The following is a 16,708-nucleotide window of genomic DNA, read 5'->3' as shown; positions in this document are numbered from 1 at the left end:
AGAAGGTACGGTGGGATTCGAAATGGTCGGTGATCTGTTTGTTAACTTGGATTTTGAAGACTTTAGAAAGGCAGGGTAGAATAGATATAGGTCTGTAACAGTTTGGGTTTAGAGTGTCGCCCCCCCCCCCCCCTTTGAAGAGTGGTAAGCTGCCGCAGTCATCCCCATCTTTGGGGATCTCAGACGATACGGAAGAGGTTGAACAGGCTATTAATAGGGGTTGCAACAATTGCGGCGGATAATTTTAGAAAGAGAGGGTCCAGATTGTCTAGCCCAGCTAATTTCTAGGTGTCCAGATTTTGCAACTCTTTCAGAACATCAACTATCTGGATTTGGGTGAAGGAGAAATTGGGTAAGTTTGTGCAAGTTGCTGTGGGGGTGCAGGGCTGTTGACTGGGGTGTGGGGATAGCCAGGTGGAAAGAATGGCCAGCCGTAGAGAAATGCTTATTGAAATTCTCAATTATCGTGGATTCATCGGTGGTGACAGTGTTTCCTAGCCCCAGTGCAGTGGGCAGCTGGGAGTAGGTGCTGTTATTCTCCATGGACTTTACATTGTCCCAGAACCTTTTGGAGTTTGTGCTACAGGATGCAAATTTGAAAAAGCTGTCCTTTGCTTTCCTAACTGCCTGCGTATATTAGTTCCTAACTTCCCCGAGAAGTTGCATATCGCGGGGGCTATTCGATGCTAATGCAGTACACCACAGGATGTTTTTGTGCTGGTCAAGGGCATTCAGGTCTGAAGTGAACCAAGGGCTAAATCTGTTCCTGGTTCCACATTTTTTGAATATGCATGCTTATTTAAGATGGTGAGGAAAGCACTTTTAAAGAATAACCAGGCATCCTTTACTGACGGAATGAGGTCAATATACCAGGTCGATTAGAAAGGCCTGCTCGCAGAAGTGTTTTTAGGGAGCGTTTGACAGTAATGAGGGCTGGTCGTTTGACCGCAGACCCATTACGGACGCAGGCATTGAGGCAGTGATTGCTGGGATCCTGTTTGAAGACAGCAGAGGTGTATTTAGAGGGCAGGTTGGTCAGGATGATATCTATGAGGGTGCTCGTGTTTACAGATTTGGGGTTGTACCTGGTGGGTTCATTGATCATTTGTGTGAGATTTGAGGGCATCTAGCTCAGATTGTAGGACGGCCGGGGTGTTAAGCATAGGATACAGCGTGATGTGCAGAAGAAGTAGCACAAAGTCAAGTAAAACGTCTTGAGTGCAGAAAAAAAGATTGTAGAAAGGTGTGCATCTATTACCTGGCGGCATCTAGCCTAGCGGTTAATACTGTGAATCCCAGAGCCTGCAAGGTGGACAAAATCTGTCGTTCTGCCCTTGAGCATGGCAGTTAACCCCCAACAACAACTGCTCCCTCGGCGCCGACGATGCAGACTTCAATTTAAGGCAGACACCTTTCAGTTTAATGCATTCAGTAGTGCAACTCACTAGGTATCCCCTTTCCCCTTTGTGTCAAACAGTCTTTTACTGTGCTATAGGATTCACATAATAGTGAACATGTTTAAAGCAGATGCTACCTTTCTACAATACAGATAGATGCAGTACACATTGATTCCCCTGACTCTCGTCCCCCATCTGTCAGATAGTCCTTAACCTCTCCACTTCCTCCAGACTGTTTATACAAAACACTCATCAATATGTTATCTCTCTTTACAGATCTGGGAGTGTGCAGCACCACTGGATTGAAATCTATCACTTTGTGGAACATCTGGCTCATAAGTTCATAAGGTGAGAATAATTTGCAAAGACCCTGTAATGTAAAGTAGTTAATATTGAATTTATATAAAAAACTTTCAACTGTTAACCGGCTGGCCATGCCTTCCTCCTGGCTACTCCAACCTCGGCCAACAGCACCCCCCCCCCCCCCCCCGCAACTACTCGTCCAAGCCTCTCCAGGTTCTCCTTTACCCAAATCCAGATAGCAGATGTTCTGTAAGAGCTGCAAAACCTGGACCCGTACAAATCAGCTGGGCTTGACAATCTGGACCCTCTATTTCTGAAACTATCCGCCGCCAATGTCGCAACCCCTATTACCAGCCTGTTCAACCTCTCTTTCATATCGTCTGAGATCCCCAAGGATTGGAAAGCTGCCGTAGTCATCTCCCTCTTCAAAGGGGGAGACACCCTGGACCCAAACTGTTACAGACCTATATCCATCCTGCCCTGCCCTATATCCATCCTGCCCTGCCTATCTAAGGTCTTCGAAAGCCAAGTCAACAAACAGGTCACTGACCATCTTGAATCCCACCGTACCTTCTCCGCTGTGCAATCTGGTTTCCGAGCCGGTCACGGGTGCACCTCAGCCACACTCAAGGTACTAAACGATATCATAACCGCCATCGATAAAAGACAGTACTGTGCAGCCGTCTTCATCGACCTGGCCAAGGCTTTCGACTCTGTCAATCACCATATTCTTATCGGCAGACTCGGTAGCCTTGGTTTTTCTAATGACTGCCTTGCCTGGTTCACCAACTACTTTGCAGACAGAGTTCAGTGTGTCAAATCGGAGGGCATGTTGTCCGGTCCTCTGGCAGTCTCTATGGGGGTGCCACAGGGTTAAATTCTCGGGCCGACTCTGATGTTGCTCTTGCTGCGGGCGATTCCCTGATCCACCTCTAAGCAGACGACACCATTCTGTTAACTTCCGGCCCTTCCTTGGACACTGTGCTAACTAACCTACAAACGAGCTTCAACGCCATACAACTGCTCTTAAACACTAGTAAAACAAATGCATGCTTTTCAACCGTTCGCTGCCTGCACCCGCACACCCGACTAGCATCACCACCCTGGATGGTTCCGACCTAGAATATGTGGACATCTATAAGTACCTAGGTGTCTGGCTAGACTGTAAACTCTCCTTCCAGACTCGTATCAAACATCTCCAATCTAAAATCAAATCTAGAGTCGGCTTTCTATTCCGCAACAAAGCCTCCTTCACTCATGCCGCCAAACTTACCCTAGTAAAACTGACTATCCTACCGATCCTCGACTTCGGCGATGTCATCTACAAAGTAGCTTCCAATACTCTACTCAACAAACTGGATGCAGTTTATCACAGTGCCATCCGTTTTGTTACTATAGCACCTTGTACCACCCACCACTGCAACCTGTATGCTCTAGTCGGCTGGCCCTCGCTACATATTCATCACCAGACCCACTGGCTCCAGGTCATCTACAAGTCCATGCTAGGTAAAGCTCCGCCTTATCTCAGTTCACTGGTCATGATGTCAACACCCACTCGTAGCACGCGCTCCAGCAGGTGTATCTCACTGATCATCCCTAAAGCCAACACCTCGTTTGGCCGCCTTTCGTTCCAGTTCTCTGCTGCCTGTGACTGGAACGAATTGCAAAAATCACTGAAGTTGGAGACTTTTATCTCCCTCACCAACTTCAAACATCTGCTATCTGAGCAGCTAACTGATCGCTGCAGCTGTACATAGTCTATCGGTAAATAGCCCACCCAATTTACCTACCTCATCCCCATACTGTTTATATTTATTTACTTTTCTGCTCTTTTGCACACCCAGTATCTCTACCTGTACATGACCATCTGATCATTTATCACTCCAGTGTTAATCTGCAAAATTGTAATTATTCGCCTACCTCCTCATGCCTTTTGTGCACAATGTATATAGACTCTTTTTTTTCTTTTTTTTTCTACTGAGTTATTGACCTGTTAATTGTTTACTCCATGTGTAACTCTGTGTTGTCTGTTCACACTGCTATGCTTTATCTTGGCCAGGTCGCAGTTGTAAATGAGAACTTGTTCTCAACTAGCCTACCTGGTTAAATAAAGATGAAAAAAAGTGTGTGTGGGTATGCATGTCTACCAGACAAAGATACCAGATTACCCCCCCCCCACCCCCTTCTATCGCTGACTACTAAAAATGTACTTTCTATGCCTGTTATATGTGGTCGTCCCATCTAGCTATCTACAGATGAATGCACTAACTGTAGTCGCTCTGGATAAGAGTGTCTGCTATATGCCTAAAATGTAAAGAAAGTTAATATACTGTATGAATGTTGTCAATTTCTCTCCAGTCCACAGCTGCGCATGTCCTTCATTGTGTTCTCCACTGAGGGAAGGATTTTGATGCGGCTCACAGAAGACAGGTGAGGGAACAATCTTTCTTTCTTAGGATTTGGGGTATTACCTCTCCACAAGATGTCAGGTATTTTCTGATTCTGAACTGAGTTGATTATCAAGAATCCAGAGAAACATGCAGGATTTAAGGTTAATTGAATTAGAGACATAAGAATCACAGAGAACAAATCAAATCAAATCAAATTTTATTTGTCACATACACATGGTTAGCAGATGTTAATGCGAGTGTAGCGAAATGCTTGTGCTTCTAGTTCCGACAATGCAGTAATAACGAACAAGTAATCTAACTAACAATTAAAAAAAAAACTGCTGTCTTATACACAGTGTAAGGGGATAAGGAATATGTACATAAGGATATATGAATGAGTGATGGTACAGAGCAGCATAGGCAAGATACAGTAGATGATATCGAGTACAGTATAACATATGCGATGAGTATGTAAACAAAGTGGCATAGTTAAAGTGGCTAGTGATACATGTATTACATAAGGATGCAGTCGATGATATAGAGTACAGTATATACGTATGCATATGAGATGAATAATGTAGGGTAAGTAACATTATATAAGGTAGCATTGTTTAAAGTGGCTAGTGATATATTTACATCATTTCCCATCAATTCCCATTATTAAAGTGGCTGGAGATGAGTCAGTGTCATTGACAGTGTGTTGGCAGCAGCCACTCAATGTTAGTGGTGGCTGTTTTAACAGTCTGATGGCCTTGAGATAGAAGCTGTTTTTCAGTCTCTCGGTCCCAGCTTTGATGCACCTGTACTGACCTCGCCTTCTGGATGACAGCGGGGTGAACAGGCAGTGGCTCGGGTGGTTGATGTCCTTGATGATCTTTATGGCCTTCCTGTAGCATCGGGTGGTGTAGGTGTCCTGGAGGGCAGGTAGTTTGCCCCCGGTGATGCGTTGTGCAGACCTCACTACCCTCTGGAGAGCCTTACGGTTGAGGGCGGTGCAGTTGCCATACCAGGCGGTGATACAGCCCGCCAGGATGCTCTCGATTGTGCATCTGTAGAAGTTTGTGAGTGCTTTTGGTGACAAGCCAAATTTCTTCAGCCTCCTGAGGTTGAAGAGGCGCTGCTGCGCCTTCTTCACGATGCTGTCTGTGTGAGTGGACCAATTCAGTTTGTCTGTGATGTGTATGCCAAGGAACTTAAAACTTGCTACCCTCTCCACTACTGTTCCATCGATGTGGATAGGGGGGTGTTCCCTCTGCTGTTTCCTGAAGTCCACAATCATCTCCTTAGTTTTGTTGACGTTGAGTGTGAGGTTATTTTCCTGACACCACACTCCGAGGGCCCTCACCTCCTCCCTGTAGGCCGTCTCGTCGTTGTTGGGGTACCCTCACATTGAGTTTGACTGACAATGCTGTCAATTCTTTGGCAAACTGTAAGCTTCAGCATGTGGCTCACAATATATTACATGTCGCATATGGGTCTAATCTTTCCTTAGGTGCATTGTCCACGCAGGCACTGAAACATTTTCAATGTTTATGGTCTTCCTGCTGTCTCATTTCACACAGGACTCATTTCCCCCACCATCTGCTAGACAATGTCCTGTGCCAATAGGACACTCTTAAAACCCGAAGCACACATAAAGCCCCTCACTACTCTCTGAAATGGAATACCACTTCAATAGAGAGATCATGATAGGTTTTTGTTTCTGTGCCTATTGTCTTTGTCACATCATATCTGTCTGTCAGCTTTTAGTTTAGGGAGAAGACTATGCGTTGTACAAGAAATCAGTCAAAAGGAAAATCTGTTAGATTTGAGGGCTCAAAACAACTCACTTGTTGATGATTATGGGTGTGCATGCATGCAGTTCAATGCTGTACTCAATGTTTGAGTTTGACATTATGATTTGGTAGTAGGACGTCACACATTTATAATTTTATCACTATGACTCTTATATCAAAACCTAAAGCTACCTCTCATTTGAAGATCTAGGTAATTTAGTTGTAATAGCTTTTTAGCTGCACTTAGATCTATAAGACTGGCCACACTCTGGCTGAATCAACTTTGTTTCCACATTTCAATGAAATGACGTTGAACCAACTTGGAATAGATGTTGAATTGACATCTGTGCCCAGTGGAGGACTTTTACAGGGTGAGGGGTGAGACATGATGAATATGAACTGCCCTTTTATCTGTTTGCTTGCTCAGGGAGCAGATTCGCAAAGGTCTGGAGGAGCTCCAGAAGGTACTTCCAGGTGGAGACACCTTTATGCACGAGGGCATCCAGAGGGTGAGCTGTCTGCTTTTAGCTGAGCTCTGAGCTGGAATCTATCTCCATTCTGGCTTAAGAACAAAGAACATGGTTTGGAGCCAAAATGGCACCTGTATCAGTATGGAAGAGTTACTGTATTCACAGGATCACTTTAGCCATTGCACTGTTTCAATCCAATTCATATTTTTTTACAGGCCAGTGAGCAGATATATTATGGAAACTCAGAAGGTGTGTAGTTACATTTAATTTTTCAATTGTTTCCTGCTGGAAGTTGTGCATGATATATTAATTTCTCCTGTCTATCTGTTAGTCTGACATTATTATTTGGATAGCGCTGTGGCAGCAATTACATCCTAATCAAAGGTTTTCTGTCTGTTGATAGGATACCGTACTGCCAGTGTCATCATAGCTCTCACAGATGGAGAGTTGCATGAGGACCTCTTCTACTATGCTGAGAGAGAGGTAAACAGTAAATATAGCCAGAGGGAGAAAGACGAGCCCACAAATTGTAAACAGAAGCGGCACTCCTGTTGGCACAGATCAAACAGCAGCACCATATACATCACCTCAGTAGCACTTTGATCCATTATTTTCAGTGAAGGAAAGGGGGGGGGGGGGCAACGTTTCTGTCAGATTTATGTCTCCCATCTGCCCATGAATAAAGAAGGTAGAGTCATTCGCCGCACATCTGCACAAGGAACCAATGGTTTAGTTGGGAGTGCAGGTGCAGTAGGCGTGCCAAGCTAGGGCTATTTAATCAGTTCTGAGCACCCTTGGACACACTTGAGGAAGTGAAGCAGATTTGGTATCTTTCTCAGTAGCTTTCAAAATGTTGTGGGGAAATGCCACTTACCATGAACAGGGAGCCTCGGAGCAATAACTTGAAGATTTATGCTGTCACTCATATTGAATAAAATTGTCAGCTCAGCTCTGAAGGGCCTTCTTTCAGATGCTCATGAAATGTAACATTTGAATCGAGAGCTCTATTGGCTCTAGCCACTCAAGTGTTTCCATCAGATTCTTTATTATTTTTAGAAACAATATTGAATGTCAGTCAACAAGAACTCAGTGCTGTGTGATCTCTTAACTATTACTAAAATCTATGGCTCAGAGTCACCACAGGTCCAGAGGAGCGATCTGGAGGGTTTTCTGTGGTTGTGTGTTGGTTCATGTTGTGCAATGCAGTGCTTTAATAGATTCCAGGTCTTGACAGTTTTTCTTGTTTTTGCTCTCCTCTGTGAATACCTGACAGGCCAACCGCTCGCGGAGTCTGGGTGCCTCCGTATACTGTGTGGGGGTGAAGGACTTTAATGAGACACAGGTGTGTTGACACGTCTTGCTTCTGTGTGCTCTGATTTGACATCTCACACTGTGTCCCAAACATAAGATGAAAAGGAGGTTCGTGGGTTTGTGAAAGTTCAGCATGAACTGAATGAAACTTTTTTCTTCCTCAGCTGGCAAAGATTGCTGATAGCAAGGACCATGTATTCCCAGTGAACGATGGCTTTGAAGCACTGCAGGGGGTCATTGATTCGGTAAGAGATCTGACTACCAACACATGGAAAGCTAGAGTAATTAAGCAATAAGGCCCGGGGGGGTGTGGTATATGGCCAAAATACCACGGCTAAGGGCTGTGCTTACGCACGACGCAACGCAGATTGCTAGTACACAGCCCTTAGCCGTGGTATATTTGCCATACAGTGGGGCAAAAAAGTATTTAGTCAGCCACCAATTGTGCAAGTTCTCCCACTTAAAAAGATGAGAGAGGCCTGTAATTTTCATCATAGGTACACATCAACTATGACAGACAAAAAGAGAGAAAAAAATCCAGAAAATCTCATTGTAGGATTTTTAATGAATTTATTTGCAAATTATGGTGGAAAATAAGTATTTGGGCACCTACAAACAAGCAAGATTTCTGGCTCTCACAGACCTGTAACTTCTTCTTTAAGAGGCTCCTCTGTCCTCCACTCGTTACCTGTATTAATGGCACCTGTTTGAACTTGTTATCAGTATAAAAGACACCTGTCCACAACCTCAAACAGTCACACTCCAAACTCCACTATGGCCAAGACCAAAGAGCTGTCAAAGGACACTAGAAACAAAATTATAGAACTGCACCAGGCTGGGAAGACTGAATCTGCAATAGGTAAGCAGCTTGGTTTGAAGAAATCAACTGTGGGAGCAATTATTAGGAAATGGAAGACATACAAGACCACTGATAATATCCCTCGATCTGGGGCTCCACGTAAGATCTCACCCCGTGGGGTCAAAATGATCACAAGAACGGTGAGCAAAAATCCCAGAACCACACGGGGGGACCTAGTGAATGACCTGCAGAGAGCTGGGACCAAAGTAACAAAGCCTACCATCAGTAACACACTACGCCGCCAGGGACTCAAACCCTGCAGTGCCAGACGTGTCCCCCTGCTTAAGCCAGTACATGTCCAGGCCCGTCTGAAGTTTGCTAGAGAGCATTTGGATGATCCAGAAGAAGATTGGGAGAATGTCATATGGTCAGATGAAACCAAAATATAACTTTTTGGTAAAAACTCAACTCGTCGTGTTTGGAGGACAAAGAATGCTGAGTTGCATCCAAAGAACACCATACCTACTGTGAAGCATGGGGATGGAAACATCATGCTTTGGGGCTGTTTTTCTGCAAAGGGACCAGGACGACTGATCCATGTAAAGGAAATAATGAATGGGGCCATGTATCGTGAGATTTTGAGTGAAAACCTACTTCCATCAGCAAGGGCATTGAAGATGAAACGTGGCTGGGTCTTTCAGCATGACAATGATCCCAAACACACCGCCCAGGCAACGAGGGAGTGGCTTCGTAGGAAGCATTTCAAGGTCCTGGAGTGGCCTAGCCAGTCTCCAGATCTCAACCCTATAGAAAATCTTTGGAGGGAGTTGAAAGTCCGTGTTGCCCAGCAACAGCCCCAAAACATCACTGCTCTAGAGGAGATCTGCATGGAGGAATGGGCCAAAATACCAGCAACAGTGTGTGAAAACCTTGTGAAGACTTACAGAAAACGTTTGACCTCTGTCATTGCCAACAAAGGGTATATAACAAAGTATTGAGAAACTTTTGTTATTGACAAATACTTCATTTCCACCATAATTTGCAAATAAATTCATGAAAAATCCTACAATGTGATTTTCTGGATTTTTTTTCTTCTCATTTTGTCTGTCATAGTTGAAGTGTACCTATGATGAAAATTACAGGCTTCTCTCATCTTTGTAAGTGGAAGGAAAGTTGCACAATTGGTGGCTGACTAAATACTTTTTTGCCCTACTGTATATCACAAACCCCTGAGGTGCTTTATTGCTATTCTAAACTGGCTACCAACGTAATTGGAGCAGTAAAAATAAATGTTTTGTCATACCCGTGGTATACGGTCTGATATACCACAGCTTTCAGCCAATCAGCATTCAGGGCTCAAACCACCCAGTTTATAACAGCATTTTTAATATGCACACTGGTGTTTGATAATTATACCTGTTCTAGGAGGTCAGAGGAAATGGTTCCACATGGAACTCATATCCTCACTGCAGTACATCTCTCTCAATCCATTAACACATTACTCAAATAGGAAACGAGGGAAAATAGGACAAATGAAAACACTAAACAGATATTCTGGCCATCAAAACTCACCAGGAACAACATTCCAGGAAAACATGCTGTGACTTCCCAGCTTTTGATCCAAGCTCTTACCAAATAGGATCAGTGAATGAATTCATTATATCTTCTAGCTTCCACCTCAAAGGAATGTACTTATATTGTTGTATCCACTCGGCCGATTGAAAAAGCGAACGGATGAAAGTAAAGGAGAGTCGTGGTGGAGAGGCCACTGTCTTCCGGGCACTGAGTTTCTCTAGCAGAGATAGGGGTCAGACCAGTTGACTGTCATCTGGATCCCATTAACAGCATGCTGAAAGCTCTTGGCTCAGAGTCGAGGAAGAAGGGTAGCATATTGTAAGTCAGTCTGATCTTCAGGAATACAACACATACTTTCCCTGGACAGTGGGGGTATAGAGAGAGATATACACCCAGAGCACAAGGACCGCGAGGAGCACAGAAATGAGAACAGGAGACATCAAGCAGATCATAGTATCAAGGTGCACTGGTACACACTGTTACTGTAATTGACAGGAAAAGGAGTATAGGGATTATATTGTAAACCAATGCTCTCAACAAATAAACACACAACCTTCTGTAACAAGTGTGAGATACTGTGAGAATGTCTAGACCTTGGTCCCATACCCGCCCTGTCTCCCTCCTTCTCACCTCTCACCTCCCTCCCTCAGATATTAAAGAAGTCCTGTATTGAGATCCTGGCGGCTGAGCCCTCCAGTATCTGTGCAGGAGGTAAGTTTATAGACCTTTGGCCCAACCCATTTATCCTCTCTGGTCTCTCAGGTCTTCACTAAATCATACATTTAAAGGCCCCCCACATTGGAGCTCACAACAGGAAGAGAAGAAAAATCGACCTTGGCAGGGGCAGGAGCCTGGTGTGCAGTATATACAGTATCTCCTACACACAGTAGCAGCAACTTCATTTGTCATGAACGATTCAACCCAGGCCTGGTCTCAACTCCATTTAACTACTGTACTAAGGACACAAATCATAGCTGTCTTTTTCCGCTGTGTAATGCTGCTCAGTCATTGTCCATTCTACAGTCTTACAACCCACCACTTTCCCCACTGTAAAGATAAGTATTTACGCTTCATGTTTTCTGGGTTCTGTGGTATTGGCTCCAGAGAGCCACTATATATCCACATGTCTGAACAACTGCAGTTGAAGTTTCATTGACCGCAAGGTTTCAATTATCCAGGCATCCAGAGAAATACTTTATTTTCAACAACTACTATGGTCAGGGCAGTTTGTTGGCAGAATGTAACCAGAGTGTGAGATGCTGAGATGATAGACTCAGATGTTAGCCTGAACAGCTACAGTATTACATGTGGTGGGACAAATTCAGTCACTGTGCTCCTCTCTTCTCCCTCCAGAAACGTTCCAGGTGGTGGTGAGAGGAAACGGCTTCCTCCATGCTCGGAATGTCCATAAGGTCCTGTGCAGTTTCCGAATCAACGACACACTCACCAAGAGTAAGTGGAATACGAACTGAAAGTAAATAGACAATGGTGCTCTTTTCTGTTTCAATGGCTTGTTCATAATGCGTACGTCATTTGCTAATCATGTAATAACAAACACAAAGACGCCATTCCTGCAGCTGCAAACTGCTCAATCAGGACACGGTAAAAAGTTCATGTTTACCAATTGATGTCTCACAGTGCTTCCCAAAAGTGCTCTTCAGGAGTGCAGAGTCAGCAGAGGTTCTCTATGCCCAAACAAGTGCTCATGCCATTTGTTCCTGGTATTACTGGTTTGTGTCTTTTGAAGGGTACATTGTGCTTTAATGGCCTGGGACTGTGCCAGAGCCAGAAGATCAAGGGAAAACAGTGCCACACAGAAATTAGTGAGGGGGAAAGTCCTAGAGGCACATCCAAGTTCCCCTGTGATCATTAGATGTGGCCTAATGGATGTGTGAGACCAGCCCCCTCTGATGCATGCCAACATGTAGCTGTCGGAGGCCATGCTCTAATAGAAAATAGCCAGCGCTGATGCATAAGCAAGTCTGGAGTCTGGGCCTGAAGGGAAGAGAAGAATAGGATGCCTAGGCTGGAAGAGGTTTTACCCTCTATGTCAGAACAGGGTCTGGAGAAAAGACACAGGCACCAAGTTGATGTCCGTTCTAAAGTAAGTTATTGGCCTTCATTCAGAAGGTCTGAATTGCAATGAAGGATTTCATCCTTGGAATTTGATAGCAGATCAAAGTGCAGTCTTCAGCGCCGTTCAATATTACGGTTGAATAACTTTTACAGTATGGTGCTGCTTAGCATGAATGACCTAGGGACTGCTAACACATTTCTCCTACTCTGAAGTAGAGTGATGAAGAGACTGGTTTACGGTGACCCAGAATGTTAATTGTTTGTATGTAGTTAAACGCACAACTCCCCACAAACAAGCGGAAGACATGGAAACGATTTAGGAAAAAAGGATAGACAGCTGTGTACCAACTGTCCAGTAGAACATGTTTAGCCCTAAACCGTTTAGTCATTTCAGACACAACAGGGGCCACCTATAAATCGCTATTGGATTATTGTTTCCTGTGGTTGAGTGTCATTGGTGTCATATGACTGATTCACCTTGCCCCATGGTGGGCTCTCCTGTAATCTGCAGAACCCCTAACCACCACAAACACCACCATAGCCTCTCCATAACCTACAAAAGTTTTGGGACCTCGTAGGAAAGGAGCAATGTGTAGCTACATGTGTTCAGCAGCTGAATGGATGTCTCCAGAAACCAGCAGGAGCAAATATAGGCCCTCTGAGCTTTGGCAGTGAAGACACGTCATGGGTATTCTTTCCTCTCGGTGACAATGTTGCGCTGATGGCTAGTGAGCAGCAGCATTGAGATATGTGAAGAATAAGAATCCACACCTAGTGACGTGATAAAAAGAGGTGGATTAGGAAAAAGTCATTTTATTGAGATTGCATAGTCCTCCAGAAATCTGTGTTGAATGACAGCAAGATTTATTTCGCAGCCACATTATGGTATTAGCTATGTCCAGTTGTTGTATTGTCCCAGTATTAGTTGAATAACATTTTGAGATCATCTCACTGAGAGGCTAGTTACTGATCAGCACAGACTGTAATTTATTGAGTAAGATTAAACTGTGAGCATATCTACACTCAGCAGTAAAGCATGACCTTTTCTCATGTGCACAGAGTAAACAGTTTAATAAAGTGTAAGATGAAGCAAAGCTGTTGGCCAGTATCTAGATCCCTACACTCTCTTAGGGGAAAAAAAAAAGAGTTCCAAAAACATTCTTCAGCTGTCCCCATTGGAGAACCCTTTTTGAGCAGCAGCATTCCATATAGGACCCTCTGTGGAAAGGGTTCTACAGTGCATTCGGAAAGTATTGACACCTTACTTTTTCCACATTTTGTTACGTTACAGCCTCATTCTAAAATGGATTAAATTATTTATTTTTCTCATCAATCTACACACAATACCCCATAATGACAGTGAAAACATTTGTTAATTTGTATTTTATTTAGCACAAATAAGAAACAGAAATACCTTATTTACATAAGTACTTGAAATTGAGCTCAGGTGCATCCTGTTTCCATTGATCATCCTTGATGTTTCTTCAACTTGATTGGAGTCCACCTGTGGTAAATTCAATTGTTTGGACATTATTTGGAAAGGCACACACCTGTCTAAATAAGGTCCCCCAGTTGACAGTGCATGTCAGAGCAAAAAACCAAGCCATGAGATCGAAGGAATAGTCCGTAGAGCTCCGAGACAGGATTATGTCGAGGCACAGATCTGGGGAAGGGCACCAAAACATTTCTGCAGCATTGAAGGTCCTTAAGAACACAGTGGCCTCAATCATTCTTTAACAGAAGAAGTTTGGAACCACCAAGACGCCAGGCCAAACTGTGCAATCGGGGGAGAAGGGCCTTGGTCAGGGAGGTGACCAAGATCCTGATGGTCACTCTGACAGAGCTCCATAGTTCCTCTGTGGAGATGGGAGAACCTTCCAGAAGGACAACTATCTCTGGTGGAGTGCTGCAATCAGGTCTTTATGGTAGGGTGGCCAGATGGAAGCCACTCCTCAATAAAAGGCACATGACAGTTCACTTGAAGTTTGCCAAAAGGCACCTAAAGGAATCTCGGACAATGAGAAACAAGATTGAACTCTTTGGCCTGAATGCCTAGGGTTCTACCTGGAATCAAAACACTTTTTTCAAATGGTTCTCATATGGGAACAGCTGAAGAACCCTTTTAGGTTCTAGATATTTTGTAAGAGTGCATGGTAGAAACATGACTACTGCAGAGATTTGGGCCCCGATAACCCTTCACCTGAGAGAATGACCAGAGAGTCCTTTGTAGTCAGCTAGCCAGTCTGCCAACCAGCCAGTCAATGTGCCAGCTCTCAGCTCTCAGCTCTCTCGGTCCCATTTGATAGTTTAAGTCCATGCAGAGTGTAAGGTGGGTGACTGCTCAGTTGAACTCTGAGTGGGATATCTGGCTGAGTTTGTGTTGGCTCTGAGCTTAGCTTGGCAGGCAGCAGTATTGATCTCCTGCTCCCCACTCCTCCCCTCCATCCTGCGGGGTGTTAGAGGAGAGGAGCTGTCATCCGTTTGCTGTGGAGTGCTCATGTTCATTTCCTCAGTGCCGGGGTATGTTCAACCTGAGCCAGGATAAACAGGCTGCTTGGGCAACGACGATGCTCACTGGATCTGTTTTCAAAAGTTTCATAAGTTGGACACAGGAAAAATCAAGGTTCTCTTTAAAAACGAAGATTAAGCTTTTAAATAATCTTTTTTCTTTGCTCTGTCAAATGCAGTGGTGTAAAAATATTTGAAAGTACTACTTAAGTAGTTTTTTAGTGTATCTGTACTTTATTTATAGTTTGACAACTTTTACTTCACTACATTCCTAAAGAAAATAATGTACTTTTTTACTCCATACATTTTCCCTGACACCCAAAAGTACTCATTACATGTTGAGTGCTTATCAGGACAGGAAAATGGTCCAATTCACACACTCAAGATAACACATGGTCATCCCTACTGCCTCTGATCTGGCACACTCAATAAACACACATGCATAGTTTGTAAATTATGTCTGAGTGTTAGTGTGTACCCCTGGCTATCTATACATTTTAAAAACAAGAAAAAGGTGGTGTCTGGATTACTGTATTATTAGGAATTTTAAATGATACCTAAGTATATTTTATCAATTACATTTGCTTTTGATACTTAATTATATTATAGAACCAAATACTTGGACTTTTATTCAAATATTTTACTGGGTGACTTTCACTTTTACTTGAGTAACTTTCTATTAAGGTATCTATACTTTTACTCAAGTATAACAATTTTAATTTTTCCACCACTGGTCAAATGGGTGTACATATCTAAACTAGAGGTATTGAAATCAGTCCTCCAACATCTCTGTATTATGTTAGATTGGTCTTGAGTTACCGTCAGATACTGTATGACATCCGTTCTGTTGTCCTCATTAATCAGATTGTCCTGTCACAGTCCAATACCAATAATCCAATTTAGATGATGACATTTCATGATCATTAGTCAATGAACTCCAGACATCAGTTGAAGAAAGATTTGGGACATGATATAGTTCTAAGTTCATGATATACAATACCAGTCAAAAGTTTAGACACACCTACTCATTCCAGGGTTTTTCTTTATTTGTACTATTTTCTACATTGTAGAATAATTGTGAGGACATCAACACTATGAAATAACACATGGAATCATGTAGTAACCAAAAAAGTGTTAAACAAATCTAAATATATTTTTGTATTCTTCAAAGAAGCCACCCTTTGCCTTAATGACAGTATTGATGACAGCTTTGCACAATCTTGGCATTTTCTCAACCAGCTTCATGAGGAATGCTTTTCCAACAGTCTTGAAGGAGTTCCCGCATATGCTGAGCACTTTTTTTTTTCTTTCACTCTGCGGTCCAACTCATCCCAAACCATCTCAATTGGGTTGAGGTCAGGTGATTGTGCAGGCCAGGTCATCTGCAGCACTCCATCACTCTCCTTCTTGGTCAAATAGCCCTTACACACCCAAGAGGTGTGTGTTGGGTCATTGTCCTGTTGAAAAACAAATGATAGTCCCGCTAAGCACAAACCAGATGGGATGGCATATCGCTGCAGAATGCTGTGGTAGCCGTGCTGGTTAAATCACTGACCGTGTCACCAGAAAAGGACCATCACACCTCCTCTTCTATGCTTCACTGTGGGAACCGCACATGTGGACATCATCCGTTCACCTACTCTGCATCTCACAGACAGAGGTTAACACCAAAGGACACGGATTTCCACCAGTCTAATGTCCCTTGCTTGTGTTTCTTGGCCAAAGCAAGTCTTTTCTTCTTATTGGTGTCCTTTAGTAGTGGTTTCTTTGCAGCAATTCAACCATGAAGGCCGGATTCACACAGTCTCCTCTGATCAGTTGAGATGTGTCTTAGTTGAACTCTGTGAAGAATTTATTTGGTATGCAATCTGAGGTGCAGTTAACATTTAATGAACTTATCCTCTGCAGCAGAGGTAACTCTGGGTCTTCCTTTCCTGTGGCAGTCCTCATGCGAGCCAGTTTCATCATAGCACTTGATGGTTTTTGCGACTGCACTTGAAGAAACTTTCAAAGTTCTTTAAATTTTCCACATTGACTAACCTTCATGTCTTAAAGTAATGATGGACTGTCGCTTCTCTTTGATTATTTGAGCTGTTCTTGCCAT

The 16,708-nt window shown here is 43.5% G+C and overlaps 1 protein-coding gene across 3 annotated transcripts in view; it reads left to right on the top strand.

Annotated features, from left to right (window-relative positions):
* Positions 1-16,708, top strand: part of LOC109894904 (ANTXR cell adhesion molecule 1) — a 61,371-nt gene that overhangs the window by 15,899 nt on the left and 28,764 nt on the right. For all 3 annotated transcript variants that reach the window (XM_031830093.1, XM_031830094.1, XM_031830095.1), the window contains exons 2-10: positions 1,674-1,745; positions 4,059-4,130; positions 6,293-6,374; positions 6,551-6,584; positions 6,739-6,818; positions 7,609-7,677; positions 7,811-7,891; positions 10,671-10,731; positions 11,374-11,472. In XM_031830093.1, coding sequence (XP_031685953.1) covers positions 1,674-1,745; positions 4,059-4,130; positions 6,293-6,374; positions 6,551-6,584; positions 6,739-6,818; positions 7,609-7,677; positions 7,811-7,891; positions 10,671-10,731; positions 11,374-11,472 — 650 coding nt within the window. The remainder of the gene's footprint in view (positions 1-1,673; positions 1,746-4,058; positions 4,131-6,292; positions 6,375-6,550; positions 6,585-6,738; positions 6,819-7,608; positions 7,678-7,810; positions 7,892-10,670; positions 10,732-11,373; positions 11,473-16,708) is intronic.

The sequence above is a fragment of the Oncorhynchus kisutch genome, linkage group LG8 (genome assembly GCF_002021735.2).
Source record: "Oncorhynchus kisutch isolate 150728-3 linkage group LG8, Okis_V2, whole genome shotgun sequence".
NCBI classification, from domain to species: domain Eukaryota; kingdom Metazoa; phylum Chordata; class Actinopteri; order Salmoniformes; family Salmonidae; genus Oncorhynchus; species Oncorhynchus kisutch.
This window is presented reverse-complemented; position numbering and strand designations above follow the sequence as displayed.